The sequence below is a fragment of the Furipterus horrens genome, unplaced genomic scaffold, assembly GCF_987537825.1.
Source record: "Furipterus horrens unplaced genomic scaffold, mFurHor1.1.pri manual_scaffold_1, whole genome shotgun sequence".
NCBI classification, from domain to species: domain Eukaryota; kingdom Metazoa; phylum Chordata; class Mammalia; order Chiroptera; family Furipteridae; genus Furipterus; species Furipterus horrens.
Genome location: NW_028327171.1, coordinates 141,314,064 through 141,326,479, shown reverse-complemented (window position 1 = coordinate 141,326,479; position 12,416 = coordinate 141,314,064). Strand labels below are relative to the sequence as shown.

Here is a 12,416-nt window from a genome sequence, read left to right as displayed (position 1 = left end):
CCCATTAGCTGCCATTGATTTACTGACCTTTTGGCCTGCTTCTCTCCCTCTCGTCTCTCGGCTACAGACCTGCCACCTGGAACTCCAGATGCTTTTGCCCAACTGCTGACCTGCCCCTACTGCGACCGGGGCTACAAGCGCTTGACATCACTGAAGGAGCACATCAAGTACCGCCACGAGAAGAATGAAGAGAACTTTTCCTGCCCTCTTTGTAGCTACACGTTTGCTTACCGCACCCAGCTCGAGCGGCATATGGTGACACACAAGCCAGGGACAGATCAGGTGGGGGGTTGGTTTTAAGTGATTTCTTTCTATTATAACCCCTTAGAGAAACGATATAGCTTTGATTGGCAATCATTATTAATTTTTCATGGCGTTTTGAAGATGCAGATCTTTTAATGGTAATAGCTTTAATTGAGGTCTAAATGATTTTTTGATGGTCTCTTCTAATATGATTTAATAGTCTTATGTTCACGATCGAATGAGTGTGTTAATTTCTAATTTAGAAATTTTATTTGCACTTTAACTTGACTTTAGTTTCATTTTTATGTTCCACAAAAAATGAATGAAATTGTAGCATTTTAATTATACATTATTAAACATCTCAGCAATTTTAATTCCATTTTTCACCCAGTTTTACTTAGAAATTGTTTTCTTATAGCCTCTAAGTCATAGTAAAAGAAATGTGTATTTCTTTCATTTGTCATATAACACCTTCAGTTACTTAGAGTGTTTATACAAACTGCCACTAGTTTGTGAAATCTAATTAAGTGTTTTAAGGAAAAAATTTAAAAGCCTATAATACATATGTATATATTTAAAGTAAACTGGATTACTATTGAAATATTGGATGTACAGTAAAAACGATCCCTTCATGATATGCATATTTGTTGCTGAATGTTAAAATTAAGCTGCCTCTTTTGGCTTACTTGTGTTAAAAATAAAAACTATCTCTGACAGGTGAGCAGAGCTTCTTAAATCCTTAAAATGATTGAATAGGATTGATTCACAGTGTCTCTTAAATGTTTTAGCAAAACTGCTCTTTCTGTCCTCCTGGGAGAATTGACTGCACGTTGATATTATGATATGTTCATGGTAACAGAAATGATGTGCCTTAAGTCCCAACAACTGGCCATCCCATGCTGAAATCACCCTAGATAAGCTTTGCCACTGTATCTGTTTTAAAATTTATTAAACAGGATATTCTACTAAATTCTTTTAAGTTTTTTTTCTTTTTTCTTATGGGCTTTATTTTCTTTGACAAAGGAAAATGAGAATAAGCAAACACAATCAAGCAATGTTGACAATACTATATTATGGAATTTTATTATTTTAAGAGCTCAGTTCATGTAAATCAATCCATTTATGTCTGATTGGGCTTGTGACCTGAATGTTTTTCAAAATTCAGTTATAAAAACTATGCTTGCATAGTTGCACTTATGTAACAGTTTATCTCCCCTTGCTTATATGCACAAGAACTCTAGGAAGAAAAAGGGGGGCGTAGACATTTATCTAGCATAACTGCTTTAAATTTCACATGCAGAAGTGTGATTGTGTTGGCGCATTATGAATGGTAGCTTTGGTGTTGAAAAGTCCCCTCATTTGCTCATGGCATTTACAATTAGTAAATTAAAATGATTGTATCATATTAACAGTGGCACAACTAAAGTTTATAGTAGTCCTCTGAGGGCCGTGGGGGGAGACAAAGCAGCTGTTGCTGTTTGTTTATGCAACTCAGCAACATATGAGCGCTGGTCCCTCAATGGTGCTCGGCGGGCTGGGCTCTGCTTGATCTTTGAAGGTTGCTGCTGTTTGAACAAACCTCCCTGTGTCCCATGTAACACCATCTGTCTCACTAGGAATGTGGGAAGATTCAGCACACCCTAGCAGTTGTCATACCGTTTCTGTGCTGTCTTTTTGCAAAAGGCTTTTGTGTCATTGCTGCTTGAAAAAGGCTGACCTCCTACCTTGAGCATCCAGAGTGGATGACTGTATTTTTTTTTTCTTCAGAATTCGAAGTCACAGTGCTTTTTTCCCCCTTGTTCAAAAAGGTCAGCTGTGTTTGATTATATCTTCGCTGCTTTTAACTTGTCTTTTCAGCAAACTTTTTTTTTTCTTTTTGGTCCCTACTCCCTAGCACACTACTAAAAAGGAAAATAGAAAAGTCGTTGAAGTCTTTCCTACAGGCCTGTGATAAAACTGCTCAAGCAGCTAGAACACAAGATGTTGTCTCTTACATTTGATAATGAATCACATCTGATATGCAGCACCTCAGGAACAAGAGGGTTTACATTTGCAACTAGCACAGCGAAGGGGATATTTATACATGCTTATCATGTAATGCAATGTTTACAGTTAAGGATTTCTTTTTGTTTGTGTGAACTTTTTCTTCTTCAGATTTGGTATTGCTTCAGTATAAGATATGTTTTTACTCTGATACAGAACATTTGATAAAATTAGATATTTGTGTGAGGAGTTATTGGAAGGACTATTGAGAATTTTCAGGATAATAATTTTCTTCTTGACAAAATAGTTGCATTCCAACAGGAAATCTTCACAATTGTCAGTAAACACAGAGAACCACAAACATCTTCACAACTATGTTTTATCATCTCAAAAGGTTCAAAGAAACATTTTGGAAAAGACACGACAGAGATAATTCTAAAGCAAGTGTTGAGCGCACATGTGAAAGCACGTTTTTTTTTTTTTCTTTTTTTTAATTTGTTCCAATTTTATTGCCAACATTATCACTTTTATTGCAGCTCTGAAAGACTGGGCAAATAAATAAACATGCACTCAAACCTTTTGGCCTGCCTGAAAAAGAGGCCTTTTAAAAATATTTGTAACAAATTTCCTTTGTTCTTCCTGTGCAAAACTGATGTCAGTCTTTCTCCTTTTCTAGCACCAAATGCTGACCCAAGGAGCAGGTAATCGCAAGTTCAAATGCACAGAGTGTGGAAAGGCCTTCAAATATAAACACCATCTGAAAGAACACCTGCGAATTCATAGTGGTGAGTAGCAGAGATGCTGGTGCTCACATTAGCATTTTGTTTCATTAGGGGAGTTTTAAAAGATGGCTTAAAATTTACACAATCTTGTTTGTAGCTTTTTGGAACTACCCATTTATTTCATAAACTACGTGTGCCTGCTTTGTCTTCATGATCCTTATTGTTACCACGGATACCCTGATCTTGATAATAAGCAAGAAGAGGAATGCTTGTAGTCCCAAACATTGCAAATGCTGTGAATTATCACAAAATCTAGAAGCTCCTTTTCGTCCTTTTATAAACCCTGCACCAGACTAAATATTTTTGACCTAGTCAAATTCTGAAGGATATTCATTTTTGATACCTAACCATGAAAGAAAAAAAATTGAAGAATTTTGGAAAAGAACTTTTGTGTGATATATATTCCTTGATTCCTGAGAGCTGTATATTATTACAGAACAATATCCTACCACTGAGATCTCTCCTTTATAACTATTTTGATGGCTCTGCCAAGCATTTTATTACCAAACTGGATACTATTCAGGACTAGTTGGATTGGTAGAATCAATGGAATCTCCACAGAGTTGATTAAAGCCATGGCTACACTTCCCTTTAAATACCGTGACATCTTTATTGTGCTATTGACCACACATTAATCTGACACTGTGTTTAAATAAGAGGCTGCCGATGGCAAGACAAGATTTGGGATCCTGCCTGAAAAAGGCATAGATAGCCCTCACCCTTCACTGTTAACATCTTGAATTATATGCTCTCAGGGTAGATAAAGCCCAGAAACAGTTATGGCCACATAATTCTAACATAAACACCTAGAATGTAGGGGTACCTCATTGCGTTCCTTTCCTTTAGTCTTAGAGATTCTTGTTTTGGTAGACAATTGCAGACATTACTTGATCAAAGACATGTAACGTTAATCTTAATTTTCATTCTAGGTGAAAAACCCTATGAGTGCCCAAACTGCAAGAAACGTTTCTCTCATTCTGGTTCCTACAGTTCACACATCAGCAGCAAGAAATGTATTGGTTTAATCTCTGTAAATGGCCGAATGAGAAATAATATCAAGACGGGTTCTTCCCCTAATTCTGTTTCTTCTTCTCCTACTAATTCAGCCATTACCCAATTAAGAAACAAATTGGAGAATGGAAAACCACTTAGTATGTCTGAACAAACAGGCTTACTTAAAATTAAAACAGAACCACTAGACTTCAATGACTATAAAGTTCTTATGGCCACACACGGGTTTAGTGGCACTAGTCCCTTTCTGAATGGTGCCCTTGGAGCCACCAGCCCTTTAGGAGTTCATCCATCTGCTCAGAGTCCAATGCAGCACTTAGGTGTAGGGATGGAAGCCCCTTTACTTGGATTTCCCACGATGAATAGTAATTTAAGCGAGGTACAAAAGGTTCTACAGATTGTGGACAATACGGTTTCCAGGCAAAAAATGGACTGCAAGGCTGAAGAAATTTCAAAGTTGAAAGGTTATCACATGAAGGATCCATGCTCTCAACCTGAGGAACAAGGAGTCACCTCTCCTAATATTCCACCCGTAGGTCTTCCAGTAGTGAGTCATAATGGTGCCACTAAAAGTATTATTGACTATACATTAGAAAAAGTCAACGAAGCCAAAGCTTGCCTCCAGAGCTTGACTACTGACTCAAGGAGACAGATCAGTAATATAAAGAAAGAGAAGCTACGTACTTTAATAGATTTGGTCACTGATGATAAAATGATTGAGAACCACAGCATATCCACTCCATTTTCATGCCAGTTCTGTAAAGAAAGTTTTCCTGGCCCCATCCCCTTGCATCAGCATGAACGTTACCTTTGTAAAATGAATGAAGAGATCAAGGCAGTCCTGCAACCTCATGAAAACATAACCCCCCACAAAGCCGGAGTTTTTGTTGATAATAAAGCCCTCCTCTTGTCATCTGTACTTTCTGAGAAAGGAATGACAAGCCCCATCAACCCATACAAGGACCACATGTCTGTACTTAAAGCATATTATGCTATGAACATGGAGCCCAACTCTGATGAACTGCTGAAAATTTCCATTGCTGTGGGCCTTCCTCAGGAATTTGTGAAGGAATGGTTTGAGCAACGAAAAGTCTACCAGTATTCAAATTCCAGGTCTCCATCACTGGAAAGGAACTCCAAGCCGTTAGCTCCCAACAGTAACCCTCCCACAAAAGACTCTTTATTACCCAGGTCTCCCGTCAAACCCATGGACTCCATAACATCACCATCCATAGCAGAACTCCACAACAGTGTTACAAATTGTGATCCTCCTCTCAGGCAAACAAAACCTTCCCATTTTACCAATATTAAACCAGTTGAAAAATTGGACCACTCAAGGAGTAACACTCCTTCTCCCTTAAATCTTTCCTCCACATCTTCTAAAAACTCCCACAGTAGTTCTTACACTCCAAACAGCTTCTCTTCTGAGGAGCTCCAGGCTGAACCATTGGACTTGTCATTACCAAAACAAATGAAGGAACCCAAAAGTATTATAGCCACAAAGAACAAAACAAAAGCTAGCAGCATAAATTTAGACCATAACAGTATTTCTTCATCATCTGAAAACTCAGATGAACCTCTAAACTTGACTTTTATCAAGAAGGAGTTTTCAAATTCAAATAATCTGGACAACAAAAGCGCTAACCCAGTGTTCGGCATGAATCCATTTAGTGCCAAACCTTTATACACAGCTCTTCCTCCACAAAGCGCATTTCCCCCAGCCACTTTCATGCCACCAGTCCAGACCAGCATCCCTGGGCTACGACCATACCCAGGACTGGATCAGATGAGTTTCCTACCACATATGGCCTATACCTACCCAACTGGAGCAGCTACTTTTGCTGATATGCAGCAAAGGAGAAAGTACCAACGGAAACAAGGATGTCAGGTAATGAGAAAAGAGGAGATGAAAATGTGATAATTTTTTTATTTACATGTAAGAGGAAAATGTTAGTGAAAAAAATCAAGTGCTATGGTTTCAGCAGAAGTAGAAGAGTTTGTATTAACTTGAAGCTGAACTAGAAAATTAAGTGGAGAAATAGGGGAACACTGTACTATTTAAGCACATTTGCCTGAAAAATGATAAAGACCTTAATATTTATTTTTGAGGTTTGTTTAGAGCTGTCCATCTGCTTTTAGAATTATACTTGATAACAATATTTGCTATAACTTACATAGATGCTAAAAGTTAATCTTTATTACTCACAGATATACTTTTACAGATGTTCATAATTTGAATGTATAACTTTGATAATTACTTGGTTTTATAGAGAATAGTTGGTTTTTAAGAGTAGTTTAAAAAATACTTTGCATATTCCACATGGCTTTTTATAAAATTTTCAAACTAGTAAATAATTTGTGGTTCTTCAAATACACAAGCAGGTATATTTTAACATCATGGAATATAATCCTTGTTTGCAAAATAAGAGCATAAATAGCAGTGCACCGCTGTAACAGCTGTCCAAGTATTCCAATTTACAGTGCATCTGCCCTCCTCATAAATGTATTTAAGCCTATTTAATCTTTTCTAATATTAATCAGTGCAAGCGTAAGGAAACTGAACAGTAGACCAGCAAGTGGAAATGTATGTTATCATGCAAGTTTGCACTCCTTTGGATCAAGACAAAATAAATATCAAGAAATTTAATAATTTACTGATTCACATTCATTATTGCTCAATGCTGAAGGCTGTTTTAACATAGATAGAACATTGATAAAAAGTGTTATTAATATTCCCTATTTCAAATTAGAAAATTAAATATAAAAATATAGCTTGAGGCCTTTAGTTGGTAGACATACATTTAAATAGATTGCATAATAATATTTTGTACCTAAATATAAAATTCAATTAAAATGGGGTTTCTGCTGCTACAGATCATTTCTAAAGTTAAGCACACTGGAAAATACACAAATTCGGTTGTTGAATTTTCACTCATGGATATTTCCTGATATAAAGGAAATTAAGGACATTTGAAAATTTCATGGTTTTAACACCTTCAGAATTAACCATTTTCTATCCTTGAAAAACAACGAGCTCTACCATCTAAAGCAGAAAAAGGTTATATTTTTGTTGAAATGTGAGACATAATATGTTGCTTATGGAAAGTAAAAGTTCTAAAAAAAAAAAAAAAACTAGACCAATTAATAGCAAGCACTATGAAGTTCTCCAAATGTTAGCTTAATTGAAGTTGTTTGGTACAAATACAAAGAGAAGAGACTGTGTTAAACTATGTGATTATATCACAGGGAGAATTGCTTGATGGAGTGCAAGACTACATGTCAGGCCTAGATGACATGACAGATTCCGATTCCTGTCTATCTCGAAAGAAGATCAAGAAGACAGAGAGTGGCATGTATGCATGTGACTTATGTGACAAGACATTCCAGAAAAGCAGTTCCCTTCTGCGACACAAATACGAACACACAGGTATGAGTGACTTTGACTAGCTAGTTAGAGCTTCCTGGCCTGCTGTACATTTCATAATATTTAATGAGTACACTTGTGCAACATAAGATGCAGCATATGCTGATACCTTCAACAAGGAAGAAATAATGCTTTTGCCTAGCTCAGTAAGACTTTTTTGTTGCCTGTTTATTGGATAATTTATGTGCTTGTGACTGTGCTTATCTTTCTATCTTCTGAGTTAACCTGTATACCTAATTCACAGATCATGTCAAAGGTATATTTAAATGGCCAGGATGATGAAACAGCATGACCTAAGCAAGTTATTAAAAATATCTTCAAATACTTAAGCTGTGACCAATCTATATATGTAAAAATGTAATACCGAAAAGTTTAGTCAATGCTGTATTAATTTCATCATATAAAAATTAAGTAAGTCATGATTTGGGGGTGATTCTGTTCATTTTTTATAAACTGGCCATATTTTGAATGAAATAAAAGTTCTAGTTCTATGAAAGAAAATACATTTAGGGGGTAGAGGGATTGATCAAAAAGGAAAAAGGGCTCATGGACATGGACAACTGTGTGGTGATTGCTGGGAGGAGGAGGTATAAAGGGACTAAATGGTAATGGAAAATAAATACAACAAATATTAAATTAACAAAAAAGAAAAGGCACAAGTAATGTAATTGGCTAAATGAGCTACTGAAACAACTTACATTGAGAAGACTAAAATAAAACTTTCTAAATTAAATTAGTTTATTTCCAATACAGAAAAATTAAAGATCTGAAAAGATGGCAACCTAATTCTTCCTTTGAGAAGAGAGATAGTGGGTTAATTTTTTAAAAGAAAGGTGAAGTACAGTAGTCCTTCTCTATATCGCAGTTCACTTATCGCAGTCTCACTGTATCGTGGGATTTTTTAAAATATTATATTTAATTATTTATCGTGGATTTTTCGCTATATCGCGGGATTTTGCAGTACTGTATACAAATGTTAAAGTTACATAGGTTTACGAGTGTAGAATATGTTTAAGAACATAAGTAGTGTTTATAAAAGTGTGGAAAAAGGTTAATAAGGGAGTGGGAAAGGTTAATATGGGACTGGGAACAGTTAATAAGTGTGTGAGAAGGGTTTATAAAGCCTTAAAATATATATAAGTACTAAAATAAATGTAAGGATCCTACTTCGCGGATTTTCACCTATTGCGGGGTGGGGAGTGGGGTGTCTAGAACGTAATACCCACGATAAGTGAGGGAATACTGTACCATAATGTGAAGCAATATTAGTTCCCACCATCCAGGATCTGATCTCCAACTCTGTGTGGGAGCAACGTTGTACACCCTCTCTCCTTCTTCTCCCTCCACCTTTCCCAACAAAGTAACTCGGCCTCACCCCTGTCCCTAACCCATCTCCAACTTTTCTCCACTAGATATTTGGCATGCTGTACTGATCTTAGATGGGAAGAGAAAAAATATAGGATTTTAATCAAAGTATGGGCAGGGAAAAATTAAAGAAAAACTCATTTTAAAACAGGATGCCTAACATTAGTGCTTTTGGGGGAAAAGTGATGAAGAGGCAAAATAAGAAAAAGAAAAAAAGGAATGGGTATACCTTCTGTCATCTTTTGACTGTCTAAATACATAGCAACCGTGGGAAGCACTTGTACTCATTATCTTCCCTTTACACTCACTGGGCATGTGCAGGAGGCAGCACCAGTGATCAAAATCAGCCTGAGAGTGAGGGGAACATTGCCACAGTTCGATAACATTAAGTGTTGAGCGTAATGTGAAGTGAAGAGAATAAGACTGATAAATAACATGCTCTTATCCAATCGAATTTTCTTTTCCTTCAACTGTCTGATATTAATTGCTATTATTTTAGTAGTTCAACTAAAGATAATTTAATGACAACCTAATTTGAAGAGCAGATTCCAATAGTTCTAATGTTGTATGGTATAATTCAGTTTGATACATCAAAATTTTCCTGCATTTGTCTTGTTTGATAGATATCATAGATATTTTCTTTAGTACCAAGTCCTGTTTAAGTATTTTTAGAGTAAAGAAATTTTCATACTTAAATATACTTTAATATTTAATCAACCTCAAATATATTTTTATTTCATTATTCAGCTACAATAGGCACATCACTGAAGGCATCTTTCCCTCTCTGATTGGTTTTATTATATGACCATATGCAAACTCTCTCATTTACTACATGGTGAGTGTAAAACTTTTATTTTAGTGAGGGCTATCATACATATTGACATCCAGTCAATAACTTTTCTTTTTATAAATTACATAGCCCATAAATTTCATAGGTATACAGATAGTTGAGAGACCCAAAAGTTGACAAACACAAATTTACATAATCAATTTGAAAAATAAACTGTATTTTAAAAAATAAAAATATTCTATTCCTTAAAGATGTCAGAAGATGTGCTGCCTAGAAACAATGCTTAGCAACAAGATGCTAACCATCAAGTGGTTTCTCTGACTGTGTGATTAATTATCCTCCTGTTGGTTTCCCAGCTTGTCAAGTTTCCAGTGTGTTAACTTTTTGGTCTCTTGACCAAACATTTCATATCATTACTACCGTCAGTATTTTAGCTTTCATCAAAGTGAAGTTCTTCATAAGTTTTTCTATCTTCGTGATATATGTGGAAATTTAGTCCATTTTCCTTCCCTAATTGGGCCCTACAAGCCTGTTATTGGTTTATATTAAGTACTAGTAATACTTTGAGAATATAATACTAGAAAATTATAAGTGAGAACAGTGTTTGGTTGATTGCTCCTAAGGTTGGGAAATGAAGTTGAATCATCATTTGATAATACGTTTGTTCTGAATGTGTCATTGACAAAGTATGTTTATTATGTGTGTACAGTTTAACACATAGAAGAGTTTAAGTTAAGAAGGGAGTTATGAGCTACTTCTTTTTGTGATCCTGTACCCTTTTACCTTGGCCTGTTTAATTTATTCCTAGGCAGACATGATAAATTTTCCTTACCAATGGTGTATTGCTTGCTTGCTTTTCCTGGGACCTGGGCCTGGGACAGAGGAAAAAAAAAACACCACATAAATGTTGGCTTTGATAGAATGAATTGTCACAAACAAGTACTGTGAAATTAAAAATCTGAACCCCTTGTTAGACACTGTTAAGAACTCATTTGTATTCCACTAAAATTTAAATCTGACATTTATTGAGTACTTTCTCTATTGAGACATTGAGGCAGGTGCTTTTAAGCCCACCTTATTTAGAAAAGTAATAAAAATGTTTCTGCTTTTAAATAGATAAAGTGGAAGTTTTAAGTAAATTACTACTCAGTTTTATTCCTCAGTTATATGATAATATTTTTCATACCACAAACCTTCCATATATTAACTTCAGTTTCGTTCTAGCTGTCAAGTGAATCATAAACCTCAATATTAGGAAAAAATTTACCCTAAAAACATTTTGATCATTCAATGTCAGTTTGGATGTTTTGTTTGAATCTTATTCGTGTGGAAATTTAATTCCAGAATGTCTTGATTTGAATAGGGTAAGCCAATCAAACAAGTTAAAAAGAGGTGAATGTCCAAGTCAATTCCTATTTAAATTGAATTTACTAAATGCTTAGCAGTGAAACTTCAGGAGATTTAGTGCAAGATATAGGTCAAAACTTTCCACCCTTCACTCCCAAGTTCTGTTTTATACATGACATAATAGCTGAACATTTGTTTTGTTCTTTCAGATTGCCAGTTTACAATGCGGAATTTCTATATTTTGATTATCAGCATATTGCTTATTATCAAATAAATTCCTTGAAAATCAGTTGCTTGTAACTATAGAATATCTATGTAATAGACTGCAGTTTAGTGGGTATCCACCAAGCATTTCTAATAGGCCGTGGAGAGTGCTCATTCTCTATAAGGACACTAATTTGTGTTCTATTCCTTTGGAAAAGAGAGAGCCATATCAACTGCTATGTTCATTCAAAATTATTCACATAGCCAATCATGAAGTGACCTTTCTAGCTGACCTTCTCATGTCTGGACCTGATGAGACATTAGTATCTAAAGGAGGTTGTAGGACAGCTCTACCAATATGCACTGTAGCAACTAAAGCACCAAGAAATTTTTCATCTGCAATTTCTCTTCTTTCCATTAAGATTTCTTTCTTTCATGTACTCTGCTCCTGATACATGCATCCTGCTTGCAACTTGGAAAATTATTGAAAATATATTTATGAATGCAAATAAAAGGGTCTAACATTAAATGGGTGCTTACAATGTACTGTCTTTATACTAAACACTCTACTTACCTATGTCGTCTCCTTTACTCCTATGCCCAGCCCACAAGTTAGGTCCCCAAATGATTTTCCTTTTACTGACAAGGACCTTGGTCCTTAGAGAAGTTAACATACCTAAGACTGCACAGCTGGTCATAACAGGTGGCTTTAACCCCAAGCAGTCAGACTCCAGAACCCATCTCCCCCATTTAACACTGCACCATTCCGTCCCTGTGAATAAAATTGCCAGTGCCAGAAATGTCTTATTTTTGCTTCTGATAGCATCCTTTTCTTTAAGATTCAGTACCTCTCAAGAGAGACCAAATTTATACATAGTGAATTCAAGTATTCTGGAAGGCAAACTCTCTGTCTTTTTCCTAAATACACTTCTGCTTCCTGTTAAATGACCTTCCCACTATGGTAGTCTTGTCAAGTGGAAATGCACACTATCTTTCCAAATTCTTGGCATTCCATCAGAATTCTCTTCTTGTTATCCAATTGATCCCATTTGAAATATCCTTCCAAAAGTTAAGGAGTGATTGTTGTGTGGTTTGAATTATACATTTTTTCTTCAGACTGTTAGCTAGAGATGAGAAGTAGATTATAAGAATCTTTCTTATTTTCAATAAGAAAAAATATATTTGTTGGGGTAGTCACCAACAGATATATTTCTAATTTCGTCTCTTACAGGTAAAAAAGTTCTTCCTGCTCTAATAATTTACCTTA

General features: G+C 35.6%; 1 protein-coding gene across 4 annotated transcripts in view; it reads left to right on the top strand.

Moving 5' to 3' along the window:
- The window catches only part of ZEB2 (zinc finger E-box binding homeobox 2), a 131,839-nt gene that overhangs the window by 115,126 nt on the left and 4,297 nt on the right, over nt 1–12,416 (top strand). For all 4 annotated transcript variants that reach the window (XM_090279574.1, XM_090279567.1, XM_090279554.1 and 1 more), the window contains exons 6-9: nt 68–282; nt 2,903–3,011; nt 3,938–5,907; nt 7,266–7,446. In XM_090279574.1, the coding sequence (XP_090135700.1) occupies nt 68–282; nt 2,903–3,011; nt 3,938–5,907; nt 7,266–7,446 (2,475 nt within the window). The remainder of the gene's footprint in view (nt 1–67; nt 283–2,902; nt 3,012–3,937; nt 5,908–7,265; nt 7,447–12,416) is intronic.